The sequence below is a fragment of the Phaenicophaeus curvirostris genome, chromosome 1, assembly GCF_032191515.1.
Source record: "Phaenicophaeus curvirostris isolate KB17595 chromosome 1, BPBGC_Pcur_1.0, whole genome shotgun sequence".
Classification (NCBI taxonomy): domain Eukaryota; kingdom Metazoa; phylum Chordata; class Aves; order Cuculiformes; family Cuculidae; genus Phaenicophaeus; species Phaenicophaeus curvirostris.
This window is the reverse complement of record NC_091392.1, coordinates 9428268-9449035: the sequence shown is the minus strand read 5'-3', so window position 1 is coordinate 9449035 and position 20768 is coordinate 9428268. Positions and strand designations below refer to the sequence as shown.

General features: G+C 38.3%; 1 protein-coding gene across 3 annotated transcripts in view; it reads right to left on the bottom strand.

Annotated features, from left to right (window-relative positions):
* Positions 1-20768, bottom strand: part of SEMA3A (semaphorin 3A) — a 410652-nt gene that overhangs the window by 37100 nt on the left and 352784 nt on the right. For all 3 annotated transcript variants that reach the window (XM_069875193.1, XM_069875106.1, XM_069875016.1), the window contains one exon: positions 19596-19715. In XM_069875193.1, the coding sequence (XP_069731294.1) occupies positions 19596-19715 (120 nt within the window). The remainder of the gene's footprint in view (positions 1-19595; positions 19716-20768) is intronic.

Genomic DNA, 20768 nt, shown 5'->3' with positions numbered 1-20768 from the left:
GCTCATCACTGTACTTTACAGAGATACTTCAGCTGGTATCTTTCACTATATTTGGAAGAAAGAAGGCATATCCAACAGATTTACCAATCTGTTTTATAACCATTTTTCATCCTGCTGAGATAATTAGCTGTGAACTATATTTAACTACTCAGAGTCCTGTTTCCATGTGCAATTATAAGCTATTTTGGTGCCATGCATTAACATCTCTTCAGTGTATGTTTATCGGTATATAGTCATGGAAATAACAAAGTCTACTTTTTTGCCAGTTTGCACTAGCTGTCCTGTGAAACCCATGGCCTTATTAAGGATGGCTGTGTTTGTAAGCAACATATTTTGAGATATTTATTTATGTGAATATATATATATATGATGTTTATATATGTGCATTTAGACTTTTCTCTTACAAGAGCACATACTGCATAATTGTATGTGTGCACGTGTATAAATATTCTTGTGTACTCTCTCTTTCTGTGTATATATAGTTACACAGTACACAAGAACAACCATACCAGCCCAAACCAAGGTTTACTTAGATCAATATACAGACTTCAACATTGTCCAGAAGTAATTATCTGGGACAAAGAAAGGATATGGTAAGTACAAATAACTTTCTCCCGGAATAATCTCCCTTCCTCCAACTATTTTCAGTGTAGATGATTCCCTGAGTTTGGTTTCTTTTTCTGGGATTAATAACTCTCAACAGATTTTTCACCCAGTTATCTGTCTAGACTCTTCCTGAACTCATGTAAATTTCTGGTATTTGTAGTGTCATTTGGGAATTTATTCCTCATGTACATAAATCAATGAAGTAAAACCTACTTTTTATATCATGCTTTTAGTACTGATCTTACTAACTTCATTTGGTATCTCTTAACTCCTGCATAGGAAATACCCACAATGTTCAAGATATGGATATATCCTCCACAGGTCTACAGCAATGTTCTTTGTTGAATTCTCTGTTCATTTTCTATCAATTCTGAACATTTAATATGGATTTGACTGTTCCTAAGCAGTAACCTGAAATTTTTATGTGCTATAACCACAGATCCTCACTTTTCATTGGTAATGCTCAGTCCAAAGTCCATTATTTTATATGTGAAGACAAGCATGTTTTCTCCATGGTTTATCACTACATCACTCATCAAGAATCATTTAATTTGTCATTTGATTGCTTCTCTACCCAGTTGCATAAGATCCTTTTGTAATTCTTCACAGTATTCCTTTGTCTCACTTTGCTGAATAACTTAGTATCGTGTGAAAAATTTTCTCATTCTGCCGCTCAACCCTTTTTCAGGTTAGTTATGAACATGTTGAACAACACAGTCAACAGAACAGATCTTTGTGGAACTGTGTCTATTACTTATTGTTTATTAAAATAAATCTTTTTAAACACCTGAAAACATCAAATATCTGTAAACTGTTTAAGCCTTCTACCTCAAAACTTATATCTACTAAATTGACTTCCTTTCCACCCAGTAAGCATTTATTAGTCTTCAAGTTACAGTGATATAGGGCCCAAGATAATATCTAGACTGTATTGCACCATGGCAAATATCTATTATTTTAAATACAATCTCTGGGTTTGAATGCAACTTGTATCACAAGAAACATAAGGCTACAGCTTCAAAATTTCTGCATCACAGTTTGTGGAAGGATACATCAGAGAAAGGGGGTACAGACACTGTTCTGGGCTACTGGATCTGGAGATCCTCTTCTCTGAATACACTGTTTTTACAGTCGTAAGAACTTAATGAAGCAGGTAAAAAAAAAATCAACCAAAACTTAAACACATTCCCAAATGGATGAATAATTTATTTCTAGTGCAGTGGATTTTCTAAATCACAAGATATCTAATCCTAAAATAAATCACTATATCATCAGGCATCAAAAATCTAACTTTACATTAACCTATGAAGATACTGTGTGGAGTCCCATTTGAGTCAAATAATATTTCTGATATAGTATGGGTTATATAAACTTGTTCTCAGCATGTTATTCTTTTCTCTCCATCTCATAATTTTGTAAGCACTTCTAGAAACAGTAACAGTCTAGTATTAAAGCAGAAATGATACGAAAATGATAAATTGTTGAAGAAATAAAAAAAAAGTATATTTCAAATAATTCTGTCAGAGCTGTAGAAGAGGGGTGTGAGCAAAGCAAATATAACTGACGTCATAGCCAGAGCACATGTGAATATGCTTTGTATACATTTTTTACCAGTGTTCACCTGGGATGAATTTAGATTTTCAATTAGTCAGTAACAGTCCTAACTACGTCCATGAAAATAAAATGCTCACACAGTCTCATGTTAGAACATGTCGACTGTACATCACGCAGCAGTTTCTGTTGAATAACAATGGTGTTATTTAGCAAACCTCAGGCTATTTTGCTATCTGGTTAAATCAAGATGATTTTAGTCAATAAAATAGTAGTTCTTCATGTTATATGGCCCTTACTTTTGTTAACCTGGTTGTGTTTGGGTTTTTTCCCCTCTCTATATAACAGATCTATGTCTATGCAATGAAGCAAAAAAGGAAAAACAGTCTACGTGTGTTCTGTTGCATATAGAAATAGATTCATTTCTGTTCAGAATGAACATAATGATCATAAAAGCAACACCATGATTATATGTGTGGAGAAAGGGAGAGAACTGTGGTTGACAATTTTGTAGGTTATAAATCTAAGTGAGTGGTGTGAACTAGTGATCTATAGCATGTTCTTTATTGTTTCAGGAGCAGAGTAGCTATTTGACTTGCCTAAGGCTTGATGCACGCTTGCATTTAGCTCCAGGGCACCAGACCATGCTTACAACTAAGTGTTTAGGGTCATGATGAATCAATCAGCCAGATGGCCATAAGTCACGCAACATAGCACTCTCCATGGACTACACAGAATTTTTTATTGCTCTTCTTTGAGGAAGCGAAGGGAGATGTTGTCCACAGACAAGGGACTTCTCTTTGACAGTCTTAATTGCTCACCCATGCAGCAGAAGAAAGGATGTACATGTTCAAGTATTGAGACTACCCTACCTTACTCTGCAAAATAAAACAGGTTCAGTATCAAGGGGTCCCCATGGGAGGTTTAAAATAATTCAGTCAGGATTGACCTATTTCATACATTCAATACAGCCACAGAAGATGTGCCAGAATGAACTTCAAGATTTTTTTTTACTGAGTGGGAAGTCAGACTTTGATCCAAACCCATGAGTGACAATTGTTAAAAGTCAGTGCACTGTGGGTGTTGGGGATAGACAGGATGCCTTCTGATTCCTGTGCATGAATTATTGGATATTCTGTGACACTAAAACTGTCTCCAACCCATTAAGTCCTTAGAAATGCTACTACAACAGATCAACACTTTCTTATTTAAAAGCAGTCCCTTATTTGCTAAAAGTCCAGAGAGCATGCTTTGGGAAAATGAATTTGAAGAAATAATTTGATGGCATATATTTTGCAATGATTCATTGCTTTAAAAATACACAGGCACACAATGTGGAAGAGTGCTTTAAAAAACAGCATACATCAAATAAACATGTCTGAAACATGTTTAGGCATGATCAAAGGAGAACTAAAGCCACACAACCATGATCAAAATAAAATTACAGCTTAAAACACTCCTCTGATCTTGCAGCCAATGTGAACAAGTTAAAAATATAAACTTAGATTTTTATTTAAAACAATCAGCCTCAAGAAGTAAATTATTAAAGCACACACCTTTTTCAGTCTCCTTTTTCCAGTTGCCTTGGCTATGGGGCTATTTGTCAGCTCCCATGCGACACCTTTCTCGCACCACTTTTTTGCGTGCCCTTCTGCAATTACCAGCTCTGCAGACATTTCATTGGCAGCAGCCCATTAAACTGTCCTTCATGAGAAATCTGGCTCTTTATGAAAATGACACCTTGGTCCAGCTGCCTTGATGATTTATACGCCATTGTTTGCTTAGTTAAGTAATGGAAACATGTTTTGCTTGTCTCAGCACTTGAGGTTGAGAAAAAGCTAAGGAAAATCGATCTGCATTTGTTCTTTCACAAATGTTAATCTTTAGCAGCAAGAACCCTGTGCGCGTACTCACACACGCATTCCAATAGCAAGAAACAATAAAAGTCAGAAACTGGATTTCTAACTGAATTGTATTAGCATTTTAATGAAGATCTATAAACTTGAAGGCACAGAAATTACCTTTAGCTGTCAAGACTGAGTAAACTGAGGGAACAGAAGCTGGGGGTCATCTCTTCATCATTTGACAGGAGCCAAAGGGCAGTTCTCTCAGGAAATGTTTTGTAAAGAGTTTGAACTGGATGTCGCTATTATTGTATATTTACGGTCAAAATGACTAATTTATCAGTTCACAGCAAGAAAATTCTAGGAAACTAGGGAAATTTTATGCTCAGTAAAACTGCAATTGCTATAATTTAATGAAAAGTACTAGAGAGTGAGTGGGGCCCTGAGGAGAGCAACAAGACTAAGGAAGTTGAAATTAAAAATTTAACGACAACAAAAATAGGCAGCTACTCAGGACTTCATAAATACATACAGAGCCCATCCACTGAGACCCACCACAGATAAGCAAGCACTGTCCTCAGAAAATCTGAACTTGAAATCACAGTGAGCTCTGCTACGCACAGAGAGGACTTGCAGCACCAGTCACAATTGTGCACAGCTGAGCTGACTGCCACAAGCATGCTCGGCAAGGTCACCAGAGGACAAAGCTTATCATATATGGTGATGAGAGAGCTAAATTGTTATGTGGTTTTACACTCTCGAATGCAGTTTACAAAACACCAAGGCTTTTAAGTGGTGTACTTCCAAAGTACCTTCATTTTAATCCTTCAATTTTCATCTCCCTCTTGTTGCTGATCACTCAAGCAAACACAGCAGAGTTCTCATCAATTCACCACTTAGAGTGAAGCTCCTCAGCAACACAGATGGCATCAGACCACATCCTCCAGGTGGGAATGATGCGTGCACAAGGGACAACTTGTGGCTCTTACAGACCGAATATGAGGGTTTTGTGGCAACTTATCATCAGATGCTGATATAAAAGGTAGTATCAGGGACAAAACACAGAGCGGAGATGTGTTTTCAAAGCCATGGATAGACAAAGGTTAATGTGTGGCACGCACACCATGTATTACTAAGATGTTAACAGCTATCACAAAGTAAGTGACATTATGGTCACTCATTGCTGATGCAATGGAATTTCTCATCCCAAAGAGTTTAAAAGATTGATGACATTTACCAAGCCATTTGCCTTTGAGTCAAGCCCTGATAATACTGAGGAACGATGATCTATAAAGAGTGTGTTAGCTATGGCAGTTTCTCCTTCTTAGAAGATATATCCCTTTTTTTCTTCCAGTTTTTCCAAGACTAGTAAACATTACTTTGGCGACATAGTCAGCTTATAATATGGGCTATAAAGTTCAAGGTTTAGCTCATGCTTCTTGTAATTTCAATTGCATACATGCTCTTCAGTTTTTCTCCTGATTCAAGACTCTTCGAAGAACTAAGAAAAAGATCTCCCTCTATACAGAATCAGGATGTTATGTTTCAGTGGTGACTTGTGTTACTTTTTTTGTGACATAGAGAGTTTACAGATTTTCAAGGATGAAATGTATTAAAAATAAAATTAACATATCACTATTTCATCATTTCAATACATGGATGCAACAACAACAGAGCAAGCAAAAAGATACACATCAAACCAAGATGGACTAAGCTTTTACACATGTAATTCCTCCACATGTCAGTGCTATTCTTATATATGCAGCAACAGGAACCTAGTCACCTAGTCGTCATGGCTTTTCAATGCTTTGACCTTGAGCATCATTAGTGGGTCATCCTCAATGTGAGAGACGTTAAAGCTGAATTAAGTGGATGGTTTTTTAGGGGATTACTGATTAATAGTTGGGGAAAAAGCAAAGAAGGGTTATTTTGATGCGTTAATAATATACTAAGGCATATAACCTCCATGCTGACAGGATACATATAAGGAGAAGTGAAGGACTTCATAAGGTCAGTCAGGGGACTGAGTTACTGGGTCACCTCCACAAGAGCCAAGAACGGTCTGGAAGCGGTAACTGGCCTCCTCTCCACTGTGGAAGGACCAAATACCTTAATTTGCGGTACTTAACACCTCTAAAGTACTGTAAATGAGTCCCTGAATTTCAGCCAAGTTTTAAATCTCCACGCAGTGCAGTGGCCAGAGATGTCTTTCTCTTCCTCTGCTTTAGAGGCATAATTCGGTATAAATATTTCTTAGGTGCAACATTTTAGCTCCAACAGGAAGGAGAAAGAAGAAAACGTTGATCTCTGATGCAATTATCAGTTTCTGAAGCCTTTATTCTACAGAGAAAACAATAGTTTTGATTCCCTGTAATGACTAATTATATGGTGAAGAAAAGTGAATACAAAAGTTCAGTAAAATTATAGCTTAATTCTCCACGTAAATTAGATTTCTCACAAAACAATGCTTATGATCTACCCACCCTATTTAATTTAAAAGAGGTGATTATTATCTCTTTACAGAACAACAACAAAAATTAACACCTCTTTTCCATTGCTGACTATGTTTTAAGGTGTTGTATATCTATCCACACAATTAATTTTAAACTGATTTACTTGTCCCTCATACAGAATACTTCCACAACTAAGAAAACTAGTGCCTTTCACAGAACAGAAAGTAGGTCTGCAGCATACTGCCTTTATTTGGGAACACTTGAATCTCATTTTTCTGTATTTCTTAACCTCTCTGCAGAAAAAGCTAATGAGAGTTCCAGCTAAGAGCCTGTTTCTTCCTTTCTTGGTCATTTATCTGAAGTTTCTGACATTGACGCTTGGAAATAAAAACACTGGAAAGCCTATGCCTTAACTGTGTAACCTACATCTTCAGAGCTCTGGATGAGTGACAAAAACTAAACATCACAGTCTTTATGTTAAAAAAGTCATGTATTAAGGTAGGAAGCGGGACATGGAGGCACTGAAGACAAAACATGCTTCTGATTTGGGGTGTTACAGGCTCTTGACAATCAGAGCCATGCTACAGGCCTGACTTTTGTAAGCTCTGAAGGTTCACAGGCAGAGCACAAGGCTCTGGAGATGCCCAAGCATTTTATGGTAGATGACCCAAAACTCAGCGACCAAACCTGTTACCCTCCACTAAAGTGATTTCCTCAGGCCTTCAAGAATGCTGACAGAGGTGTGATGGAATGGATGGAATATTCTTCCTCTTTGCAGCTTGGAAAGTAGAGGATCCAAGAAAGTATCCTGAAGGCAGAGACCATTCTGCAGCAACACTATCAGTCAAATTCCCTGGTTTGACACACAAAGTTGCAGGAGACAAGTCCCTAGCTCAGTGTGAGAAATAGCCAGGGACTGATGTCAGTTCAATGTCCTGTATTTTTTGTTGGTTTTTTTTTTTAAATCCTTTTAAATTTGGCCACAAAACTGAGGTTGATTTTGTCAAACTATGAAAAAGGTTTTGTAGTTATAATTAACTTTTATAGCTAGCATAAAGAAACTTGACATAAAATCTATTAAATAAAGAGTAATGAGGAATGGTAGAAAAGACTGACAGAATGGACGGGTGAATGAGTGGTTTTAACTCTGATCTGTCAGTGTGGCAAAGCAGCATAAAATGCAGTAGGGCATCTGTAAGCAGAAGCAAAACCCCTCAGCACAACCTGAAGTATTCAATGTGATAGCACCAGTTATGACAACCTCATTCAGTAGTCATGTGAGCATAATACGTGATTCCAACTCTAATTTAGCTTCAGTCAACGTAAGATATTAACAGGATTTTTACCCAGCTGAAATAATGTACTAGCTTATTGACGGTGTGAAACTTAGTTCTGCTGATTAAAAACAAGAAAGAGAAAGCATCTGATAGCACAAGTGTGATGAAAACCATGGAATTACTTCAGACAGACAAGTCTTTCCTCTGTCAAGAAGTTGTTCCCCTCAAACTGTTTAATTAGTATAGACTTTAATTCTGTACAAGCAAACTCTCCTTTTTTCCTTTCACTTACAGAATTTCAGAAATATTTGATGTAATTACTGTGGCTTTTAAGAATGAAAACTTTCTTGAGGCAACACTGCATCAGACTAAAAATTTTAGCATTTTAAAAAGCAGTGAAGGAGTTTAGCAAAAGTATTTAAAAAATTAAACAATGAAATGCACTAAAAATACAGGTTTTGGAAAAAATGGAAAAAACATGGAACTTTTTTTAAACAATTCTTTCTATTGACAGGTCTGGCAAAAAAAAAAATTAAAGCTGAAAGTATGTCAAATATGGAGCAGAACTGAGTATTAATAATGACAACCTATTTATACAATCTTGTGAAAAAAGCTGACGACTCACCAGTCCATGTTAAATATCTCATAGGAAGGTTTTGCACCTTCCCCTCTCATGAAGCTTTTCCTGCCTTTAGTGGAAGTTCCTTTAGAGAAACAGGAGAATAGGGAACAGAGATCGAAGGGGTGGGTAAGTGAAGAGAGCTGTACCCTGTGACTGTCAGATTTTACAGTGTGCGAAATACTATCATAGAGCTCAGGAAATATGATTAATCTCACTGACATCAATGGAACACTTTTTACTATTTATAAGAGTATTGAATTTTGCTCAAACAGCAGTAAAAGAATCAATAAACGCTAATTCACAGATATATGGCCAAATTCACAGATAATGTATTATCACTGAATGATTTCAAATAACAGCTGTGGAGTGAGTGGGAAAACTATGTAAACCAGTCTTTAAAATGACTTTTCTTCCGTTTTTCTGAATGATCATCAGTAAAAAAATCTTCTGTACCTGAAAAGTTATCTGGTTTCTTCTTATGCCAACTCATCTAATAAAATCTTCCTACAAATCTTGCTGCACCTACCTGAATAGAAATCCTTACAAACCTACCAAAAGGAAATTAAATTTATTTATATAAACATATGTTAAAAATACTCTTTTCCATAATCCAGGAATCTAACAAAACCACAGGCCAACCTATCACTTTAAAAAGTAAATCAGAAATGGAACTATTTGTCTTCATTTACTTAGTATGCTTGTGGCAGCTCTGAGTGCTCAAGGAATATTAAATTCTGCTGGATTGTGGTATTAAAGATTTAGAGTTTAACCCTTGCCTTTGAAAGAGGTAATTTTCTGTTATTATACTACAAGATGCCAGTTAGATACAACTGTCGGACAGCACTGCTGCTTTTGAGATTGAGATTCTTAGAAGTGGCATTATCATGTTTCAATAACGTAGTCATTTATCTGTACACTATCACATCATATGAGGCATTCACTGCTTTCTGTTAAACTTACTATGTCTTTTTACTGTATACTGTGTAAAAGCATCTATCTACATCTTTAGAAAGTCAAATATAACATCCAGCTATTCAAGAAGGATAGACTTATAGAAATCCATAGAATCCAATGGAATAGCAAGGGATGGAATATTTTAGACACCGCTTTGAAATTTAAAAGCTATGCATCGAAGCCTCAGATAAGTAATATAGGGTGTTTTAAAGATCAAGGAGAAAAAGAAGTATCACTTTGGCATTGCAGCAAAACTGGAAGTTGAGGTTCTATTGCAATGTCAAAACTTAAAGGCGTCAAAAGAGGAAACACTTGTCAAGCTTTTTTTTTTGATTAGCACTGCAATCCTGTGAATACGGTACTTGGGGATTCTTTATTTATTTTCTTTGTTATGTAGTCATAGAATCATAGAATCATAGAATAACCAGGTTGGAAGAGACCCACCGGATCATCAAGTCCAACCATTCCTATCAAACACTAAACCATGCCCCTTAGCACCTCGTCCACCTGTGCCTTAAACACCTGCAGGGAAGGTGACTCAACCACCTCCCTGGGAAGCCTGTTCCAGTGCCCAATGACCCTTTCTGTGAAAAATTTTTTCCTAATGTCCAGCCTAAACCTCCCCTGGCGGAGCTTGAGGCCATAACATGCTACTTTTATAAGTGAAAAATAAGTATCCATTTTTCTCTCCCATTTGCCTTCTTCTTGTTCTCTTTCTTACATCATGGCCATGAATAAGGCTCTAAGGGCCAACTGAGGCTGCTGGTGACATCCGTTTCACCCTCTGGTTTTGCAGGAAAGAACCCAGTGAAGTGGCTCAAGCGGGACCAGAACAGTGTATATCCTGGAAACACTGAGTTTGCATAAGTAAATGAAGAAAAATGACTAAAAGATTTTGTATTAATTAAAACCATGAAAAGGACAAAAACTGATCAGCAGGGAAATTACATGCCATATTAAAAATAGTTTTGTAACTAGCTGTTTCTTCTTCTTCTCCTCTGTTGAAAGTCTACAGAAATATTAAGATATCTTACAGTAACAGCACAAAAGTGCTGTATCACAGAACTTCAGAAATAATGACACTATAAATTTGCAGATCTGATTTTAACTACCGCAGATGCTCTATCTACATTTCTTGATCTTACATGCTCTTTGTGCCTACCTAATCGTAATGTATTGTGTTAGGCCCAGTTTTGCTCTAGTAAAGGCAACAGACACTACTCCGCTAAATACAGAAGTGAGAATATATCCTAGAGAATGGAGCTTAATATTAGCTTTGAAATTCTTTGCTAGAGTGACTTTTGAATTGTGTTCTTGAACTACCTGAATGTGTTACCAGTGTCTTAACTACATTGATGTTTCCACTCCGCTGTAAAAATAGGCTTTTAATACAAGACAGTATTTAGCAATCTAGCACCAGCCATCAGTTTGATATCAGCCGTGACATTATTTAATTTTCAGAAACACAGAGGTTAAAGCTCACTGAACTATAAACAGTTGGAAACATGGAGTGTAATCCCAAGGCACAGCTCTGCACAAGCTGTAATTTAAATCATATTGCATGCTAAGCTGAAAAGGCAGTGCAGGTCCCAGAGGGCATGAATAAATCTGCAGTCACTGATTTGCCACACACATTTGTGTTGGGATTCTGAAGCTGTGCAAATGTGATGTCTTCCTTTAGTGCAGAGGACCTGTCATCTGCTGAGATTTGTAATTAAATAACCCAAAGAACAAAAGCAATTACTTAGCCTTACAAGCATTCAGACTGGAATTTACATGATTTCATGAACAAAGGAAAGGGGAAGTAATGGAGACAGAGAGAAAGGGAGGCTTTGAGTCTGCAGCTTAATTCAGCTGTGTCTAGCTGGCTGAGATTTTAATGTATAGAACAGGTATTCACGTACCTGGCTTACTTTGAACTAATAATTCCGTCATCACAAACTGTACTCTGAAGTGGATGTTTCTCCATCTGAGGAGCCAATTATGTTTCCAGCTGGCTACATGCCACATCAGGTGCTGGCTTTGAGCAATCAGTTGTGTTAATTGCAAGCAACACTGAATGCCTTTTGGGACAAGCAATTCACGGTTCAGGAATGTTAGTGTAAAGGAGGTTAGGTTCAGCCCCATTAACAGGAACAAATCAGAGTTTGCATAGGTTACAGACTAACAGTTGTAATTTCATGGAATGGGGGAAAGAGGTAGGAGCAGGCTAAGCGGCTGTGTCCTGACACCATTAACTCTGCTAGGTGTGCTGGGCATCTAAGTTAATTGATGGAGTGGTGGCTATGTGGTGGTGGAGCCCTTCATATTTTCAGCTGACTAGCTCTGTCCTCCCATTCCCCAGGTTCTGTCAAGTGTTTTGATCCACACCAACAGCACCAAGACATTGGTTCAAGAGAAGCACACATCAGCTGCCCACAAACATGGTCTCATCCACGTTTGTTGGCATTTTCTTTAGTTTTACTTGTCATACTGGGAAAATAATAATTTTTTAAATGCGTAAGGGTTATTTGATATAAGAGAAATATTATAAGGTCATAAATAACAATAAACACCAGAAATGGGTGCTGAAGGGCAGATTTATATAAAAACAGCCACTGAAAAAATAAAGCATATTAATGAAATGAGTTGAGCACTGCAGTGAGTAGCAATCAGTAGATCTTTCTTGGCTGATATTCTCATTTATTATCGGCTAAAGATCTGGCTTATGGTATTTTTTAGTATTTAACTTTTGTCTCACTACCTGGATAACAAGTTTTAGCTAGTCTATCTATTTGCAAAGGTTGATTTCTAATGTGTTTGCCTATGAGTCGTGGCACCAGCTCTATTTAAAAAAGGAAACCTGCCCAAATGTTGGAGGTGATGAATGGGAGGCTTGGACTGAATCATTAAAGATAAAGAGAGTTAGTGTGTGGTTGTGAGGGGGAGGAACTAGTACAAACCTCAAAGTCTGCAGGTGCTTAGAAACAGAGTGGAGGCTCAGGAAGTGTCTCTAATACCCTTTAGAGGCTCAGTCCCTGGTGTTCCACATGACTGTACAAAGAAAACTTCTTAAAACAAAGCCATCTTATTTCTCCCTTTAACACGGACTTAAACATTGCCAAACACTTTTGCGTTTGAAGCTGTGAATTTCATTAAATTCAATGCGATTTGCTTGATTTTTGTGTGTCTGAAACCTCTGATTCTCCCACCACCACCCCACGGCTAGTGTGCTCTAGTCACATCACACTTAACCTTTGCCTTGGCTTCTCAAAAAAGAATTTGTTTCACTCTATTCACGGCTTCAACAGTTTGGCAAACTGCACTTGAGTACCGCGCTGAGCCTTTATATTGAACACACTAATCTGATTGTTTTTCCACTCTACAAACTTTGGGTCAACAATCAAGCTGCTGCCAGAAACTAATTAATTTGCAAACAGGCCCCATTTTCACAGGGGGAGAGCTTTTGAAACCTATGTCAGCAGAGCTGGTCACACCATGGTGACATGCATTGTCATGGCATCCACTTTTCTGGGTAATTCTCCTCACTAATTTTTCACCACACACATGAACTCAAATTATCCAGTCAACAGTAAATCTCTATTGAATGCTCACCAAACTCTGAACGTGGTGGCCTGAGAATAGGAAATTGGTATTGACAGGGTCAACACTCATTAAATTGATGGCTAGAGCAGAAGAGGAAAAAAACCCAGCACAAAAACATAAAAAAAGATTCAGATGTATGTTGTATCCCAACGAAGGGGGCTGTAACAGACCCGCTCCTGCTTTGTGTAAATCAATTAGTATTCTGCTGTGTGATTCCCTACAAGCAGGTTTCTGTTTCTTGAAAAATTGGTTAGTTACTTTTGTGAACAGGAAAGCAGGCACAATTTGGTAGCTAAAAGTCACTGGTTGCCCAGCATCAGAGCCGTGATGAGCCCTCATAGAGATCTGAGGGATCATGGGAAACTTACTTGAAATTGCAAGGCCTATAACACATAGGCTTTTTCATTGACATCCCGTCACCTAATCTGAATTTTTCTTTTCCTTAAGCTGATTTGGATCTTTATAAAAATAATAATTACAAAGAAACCCATGTGGTGTAATTCAAACGTGCACTACAGCAAAAGCAAAGCAGAGTGCCGGCCTAGAAACTGAACACTACACCTGTCCTGGATAAACTACTCTTTTTTCCCTACTGAAATTCATCTTCAGGGCAAGAAGAGAAGCTTCCTATAAACTGATTCATGTGGGTAATGCGTTTATATTTATACAATATATGTAGATAGACCATGCCCTTTTAATCATCTATGTGGTACACAAAGCTTTCTCGTAGAGATTATTGCCACAGCTATCACTGCTTATGAGTCTGTCACCTTCTTTATGTGAACAGATAGTCACTTTACAAAGCTGCTTATTATCAAATTTCATTCTGAATATTCAACTGAGGTCACCTGATTTGCCCTGTACAGCCAGGTGCACCTATTTAGCTACATCTAGCTAGGCAGAGCTTGTTCTGGCTTTTTCATCCAATTCCCTCCCAAGAGGAGTCATAGAATCATAGAATAACCAGGTTGGAAGAGACCGACCGGATCATCGAGTCCAACCGTTCCTATCAAACACTAAACCATGCCCCTCAGCACCTCGTCCACCCGTGCCTTAAACACCTCCAGGGAAGGTGACTCAACCACCTCCCTGGGCAGCCTGTTCCAGTGCCCAATGACCCTTTCTGTGAAAAATTTTTTCCTAATGTCCAGCCTAAACCTCCCCTGGCGGAGCTTGAGGCCATTCCCTCTTGTCCTGTCCCCCTGTCACTTGGGAGAAGAGGCCAGCACCCTCCTCTCTACAGCCTCCTTTCAGGTAGTTATAGAGAGCAATGAGGTCTCCCCTCAGCCTCCTCTTCTCCAGGCTAAACAACCCCAGCTCTCTCAGCCGCTCCTCATAAGGCCTGTTCTCCAGCCCCTTCACCAGCTTCGTTGCTCTTCTCTGGACTCGCTCCAGAGCCTCAACATACTTCTTGTGGTGAGGGGCCCAGAACTGAACACAGGATTCGAGGAGCGGTCTCACCAGTGCTGAGTACAGAGGGAGAATAACCTCCCTGGACCTTTTGTTTTAATGTCCCTTTACTTATATAGCTCTTTTCTTGCTGGAGAATTGTTTTACTTGTAGCATTCATCACTTCTGTTCTCCAGGAATAACTGAGATGCACTTTATGAAATAACCCCCAGGTACCAGGATGGCTGGGTCCTGTCTATGCTGACAGTTCAGCTGTTTTCCAAATCTGCTCGCCTTTGGTGTCAGGTATTTTAGTGCCTTCTGTTTATCTGAATTGGAAAGGTGTAGAAGGTGAGCTGGGAACTGGGAAACTAGGGAAGCGTTTAGGGACAAGGGAGTAGCATAGAAGAGGATGTCAGTGGGAAAAGGGGTTAGTGTGGGTGACCAAAGACAAATTACAGGTTTGAGGATGCAGCAAATGAACACATCCAAGTCTTAGCAAAGGTAGTTCAAGAGAACAAATATTAATTTCTAAATATGTTGACATATGTAAGATATTTTATTAGAGAGGCAAAAATCCTATGAACTAGCTGCAATCTTATCTTTCTCTTGCTGTACATTCCCCTACTGTGCAATACATATATATTAAAAATTACATGTGTATGTTGCCAGTGCTGGGACATCCTACAAACTGCCATAAGTGGAAACAACATAAGGTGATGGCTAAAGTTCTGTATGAATGCTAGGAGAGTATCAAATCCATGGCTCCTGCCTTGAAGCCTGTGAAATTTAAAAGGGCATTTTCTTTTGTATTGAACAGTCGCTCAGCTTCTATAATTCTCAGCTGTTTATGTAACCGTAAAGTAAAGATTATCCAGGACAATAACCCCAGGGGACTAAGCACAGCTACTACTTCTCTTTAAAAATTAAGCCATGGGAAGTATGCTAAAATAATATCATAAAGCTGGTTTAAACCCATAAAAATCATGGAAATTCCAAGCCAAGACTGGAAATTTAGACTGACAGTCTCTCTTGACTCCAGGTCTAGTAAAGAGCGTGAGCGAGGCCAGTATTCTCTCACTTTTCTGGGGTGCAAACCAGATTTCCAATATTATTTTAATGCAGCTTTTCTTATTTCATCTCCTTTCAAATCTTCTGCAGACCAGCTCTGTTTCACTCTAAAATAACTGTTTATGGTTATTCATTTTACAAAATGTTTACTACTTAATGCCAGATTCTCTGCACTCAGGGAAGATGAGACTGACTTCAGGCTTTCCTTAGACTCCCCCAATCTTCAGCCAGGAAACTGCCTTCAGTAAATTGCTGTTGCATTGCTTACCATTTGCTTTGGTACACTGCACTGCCATTTCTGCCTTCTTGCCTCGAGCCATGCCCTCAGCCCTTGCATGAATGCTGCTGTGGAAGGTGAACAGCAAACTCCGCATGTAGCTCACTGGGGAACTCCCTGGTACCAGGGGAAGCTGCTCCGACCTGACTCAAGCCTCCTACTCATCTTTTTTTATTGCTGAAGCAGTTCATGGAAGCAGGGCCTGATCTTTGCTTTCTTGAAATAACACTAGCTTCTTGTGGCTCTGAAATATAAAAGCCAATGGCACATTTAAAGGAAATTTTTTTTTTTTTTTTGCCTGTAGGCAAGACTCTGTAAGTTATATGTGTAACACCAAAGCCATTGCTCCTTATAGTAAAGCTGGACAGGGGATGTTTTTACAATGTCAGGATTCTTTTTTCTGAAAGTTCAAAAATATTTTTGACCCTCACTAGGACCAACTAAGGACTGTCAAAGCTTTTCACGCAGAGAAACAACATGCATTTACCAGAGGAGCCAATAATGTCCAGGGTGAGTTTGCACATGGTTTATAACAAAGTGCATGATTCAGTCTGGGGCACTGAACTGTGCCTTTTCATATCTGAGATGGCTTCCCTGAGCACTGACATATTTTGCTGTGTTTTTGCACATGCCTCCATGTCACATCTGGCCAACTCAATAATTAAATATACACTGCTACAGTGACTGATGTATGGTTTTCTACCTTCTAGATGAATGCCCTGACTACATGGCTATAGAATCGGTCTCCCCTGCTTTATTTTGCTTAGTGGCTGTTTAATTATTTACACAAAATGAAAGGTCTTTACAAGCCTGTGAGTATTTAATATCTTTAAAAGACTTTAAAAGTCTTTAAGAGCCTCTGGTCAGCAACTTTCCCTGGGCTGGGCATAGTTCAAACCTCTCCTCCCAGCAACACGCAGCTTCTTACAAAAGGTGGAGCATCTCCAAAAAGTGACTGTGTGATCTCTGTAGAAACTCTGTGTTCATAATTAAATCCAAAAAACTTAATTGTTCTGTGTAATGTTGTCCTACTTTTATGCCAGTTCAGGCTGATATTTAAATCCTGGGAAAAGTCTGCAAGCTCTTTATGTTCAACAATCTTCTCCATTTTTGACTCCATAATGTTGTGTTTCTTGCACTCTATCAGCTCTAACTTTAGCCTTAGTAAGTGAAAATCAGCTTCAAGTTCCTGCCCTGAATGAAGTAAGTATTAGCAAGGACTTACAACTAGATGTCTCACCACCTCACTTTTGAAGTCCACAATGAAGGGATGAGGATTTCTCTTTGTAAGCTTGATCAGAACTGCTGTTTGTATTCAGCTTCCAGTGTATGCCCATTAGAACAGTGGGTTTTAACCTGAGGCTAAGCATGCTGTAGAAAGCAACTGGAAAAGCAAACTCATGACTATACAGCAATCTGTCTTTAGCAAAAAATGTATAAAGGTCTGCAAACTTCGGGTTCAAAACTAGTTTATACATATCTTTAAGAGAGTAGAGTACACTCATCCTTCAATGAGAGCTTGTTTCATTAAAAGTATATCCACTTTAAATACATGCTAATGCAAAGCTTCTTTTATAATTACATTTGAAAGAGAGAAATGACAAAAGAAAAAAAAATAATCAAAGGACTGGCATGCCTACAGAGTTTCAAACCCAAATAATTATCTTTTTTGGATTTCCCTGTTAGATGCTGAAATTAGAAGGACTGTGTGGAAGGGCTGCCAGGACCTTATCACTGGGAAACTAACAGTAAAGTCTTAGAGCCTTTAAAGGAACATTGTAGTGCAGATTTTAAGCCAACCTATCCATATTAAGAATATAAACATATTAAGTTGCAATGGAGAGATAGATTCCAGAAATATACTTAAGGATCATTCTTTACTAGATGATAGAAAGTTATGACAATAATTTCTAAAGGTCTCTATTTGATTCTTCTTTCTTAAATTAGCTCGAAACTTTCTATACAGGAATATAGGTAAGAACTACAGTTAGAGTTGAAAAACATCTTCGCCCTGTACCACAATAAATGCTGCCTTTCTACTTTGTGCTCATTTTGGACAATACTTGAACACTAGAGAGCCCGAGGTTCATCAGTTCTTTACGTGCAACTGTTTTCTCCTCCTCATTTTAAGCACAAAGCAGTTGTGGGTTCTGCATCCTGTCAGATGTAACCTTAGTGCTAATTTCAGAAAAGCAGTCCTCACATTTACTGCAGAAAGACCGATAACTGAATCTACAAAGGAATGACACATTGTCAGCAATGAAGTACAGAGGTTATGGACAATGGCTATGGTTTCCCACTGCATAAATGCTCCTGACTCTGCTGTCATTGTGCAAATCTACTGCATAAAAACAGATTTTGCTTGCATGATTGGACTGTCATTAAGAAAAGTGGGTGCTCTGTTTCCTTTAACATATTGTTACTCTACCAGGTACCAAGATAGATGGATATTATCTATAAGCCTTATATTTTGCTGTCTCCTGAAGTCCCGAAATCTTGTCTATTGTTAGAGTAAAATAAACCAATGATCAATATTTCTGTGTTACTAGGCAAGCATGGACTGTAGAACTGAAATGTGATAGACCCGAACCTGTCCTCACCGTAGTCCACAGGAATTATGACAAAATTAAATTTAACAGGACAAAAATCAGATTCTTTCAACTTGTCATACTACAATACAGAATCATAAGATTCATCACATACACACTTATCTGCTACATGTCTCCAATGTATATGCCATAAATTGAGTTGTTTATCCAACCTACAATAACACTTTGTGGTTTTAATTATGAGTTCAGGGATTGGTTTTTGTTACAGATTACATATGCAGCTAATATGATAACCAATACGATAGTAGAAGTTCTTGACTGTAGCTAATAAGAAAATGTGTTGTTAAAATATAGTCTGCTCTTAGACATTAAAAACTTGTGTGAACAGTTAGCACTAAATTGCAAAACCACATAAGAAAACTTGGACCTCAGCACAGACATAAATAATGTGATTAGGAGTGAAAAATACCTAAGAATAAAATACTTTGTGAATTCAAAAACAGGAGTGCAGAGACAAGCAGAATCACAGCAAAAGTGGCTAGTCAACTCTTCAAAAATTAAAATACAAATTAACTCAGAAAACTACAATTAGCATCATTAGCTCACTTAAACGTTAGCTTTTTCTAATGATGAATTCTCATTTCTAAAACACTCTTATCCTTGTATATCTAAAGCTAAGTGTAATTCTATTTCAGTTATTTGAATTTTGACTTCAGTAGAACTTGGAAAGAGTACTTAGATACATTTCAGGATTCTGGTACGTAAAGCCAAAGCTAGATTTCCTGATTTCCTCTGAAACTATCCCTCTCCCCGCATACATGCAAACAAGCAGCTATAGGCTTAATTAGCAAAACCCATACAATCATGTGAGCTATTGTGGCTTGTTTAACTATTGAATATTTTGAAACCCAAGAGTTTGGAATGCTCAGGACCCCTTTCAGTTTTTCCAAACTGTTGAGAATTCTGGCCTGCTCATGAAGCTCTGCTGATTTACTTCTTCTAGACTTCGGTGCCCAGCATCAGATTCCCTTGAATTCAGCAAAAGATTAAAGCCTATTCAAGGCACAGCCCTGCCCAGGTCTCCGTAACTACTTTGTGTTGACGTGTGACTGATGTCTCCACAAGCCCTGAGCTTCTGTCCAACTTGTACCCTACAGCAATCTGCTCCTGTGACATGAATGTGTTAGCCACAGTGCCTGTATATGTTTTAAATTTAATCACACTACACAAATCTTAATGTAATTAAAACAAAAATGCTTCTTTATAAATCACTTTTGGTTAGTTTAACTGGTTTAAGACAAAATTCTGCTCCAAATAAAAGAGGGGTGTATATGTCACAGATGTTGCTGGAATGAAGCTGTGTACTATTTTTTAGTGGTTAGATGAACATAAACAGATAAATGTACGTTTTACATACCATTTAGCCACCGGGAGTCATGCTGCTCTGTTCTGATCGGATGATGATGCCCCAGAGTTCGGAAAATGGCAAAGTCCCGGCCCATGAAGTCTGCTGCTGTGCCAGAGTACAGTTCTCCATCTGTGGGAGGACATAATTGTAAGTAACGTTTCTCAATTTTCCTGTCGTGGTAAGTCAGAGGAAGCTGTCGGTTCTATGTTTATGTTACGCTAATAGGGATAATGAGAAAATTACAAAGCAATAAGCCATATGCAATGCATTGTCATTGAAAATATATGATTAGACCCACTTTCTCACTGCACAGCTTAACTGTAACCTCTTCCAAATGAGCTGCACTTCCTGCTAGTGCAGCCACTTTTCAAAAATATGTTTGGATTCTTAGGCTGGAACAGCGAAAGCCTGCACACCAACCTCTGTCAGGCACTAGTATGCGGCCCCAAAAAACTTATCTAACTGTGAAGTCACCGTGTTTTGAACAGGAGTTTGTGCTGGAGACCTACTGGGGTTTTGTGACTCTGTGTTAGGAATCTGACAATATCTGGCTCATTCACTCTTGGTGCAGAAAGTCATAAAAACCTTTGAACTTTTCATATATAAACTGCCTTTTGGTTGATCTTTGGTTTTCTTTTTTCTCTTCCTTTTTTTTTAATCAAGGAAATCCTCTGAAAACAGTATCTTCCAGAGGAAAGACAGAGCATGTCTTTCTCCTCCTGCCACTTTTGTAACTGTGATACTGGCAAAGGGCAACAGCTCAGGGAGAGAATAAATGAGATCATTCCCTGCTACCTTGACCTCATGCCTATCACAGTGAACAAGTGAATTAAAAACTGACCTGTGATACTTCAGCCATTAAATGGCACATACATAGCCTAGCTGGAGATGAAACTTATAATATTAGAGTCCCAGTGAGCCCCTGCTCAGCCAGCTATAAGTACCATGGAGGAGGCAGAAAGACTAAATCCAGAGTACCAGGTCAAGTTAAATACCTGCCAACTGGTACAGAGATTAATCAGTACATAGCAATCAGACCCACAGAAAACAATCAGGGGTCAAAGAACAACATATATCTTTCTGGTATTAATTTAGAGCTTGTCCATGAAATTACTCTGAATTCAAATTGCTAAAAATGCATGTTTTAAGACTGTGCCCTTTTACACCCGTATGCAAAACGAG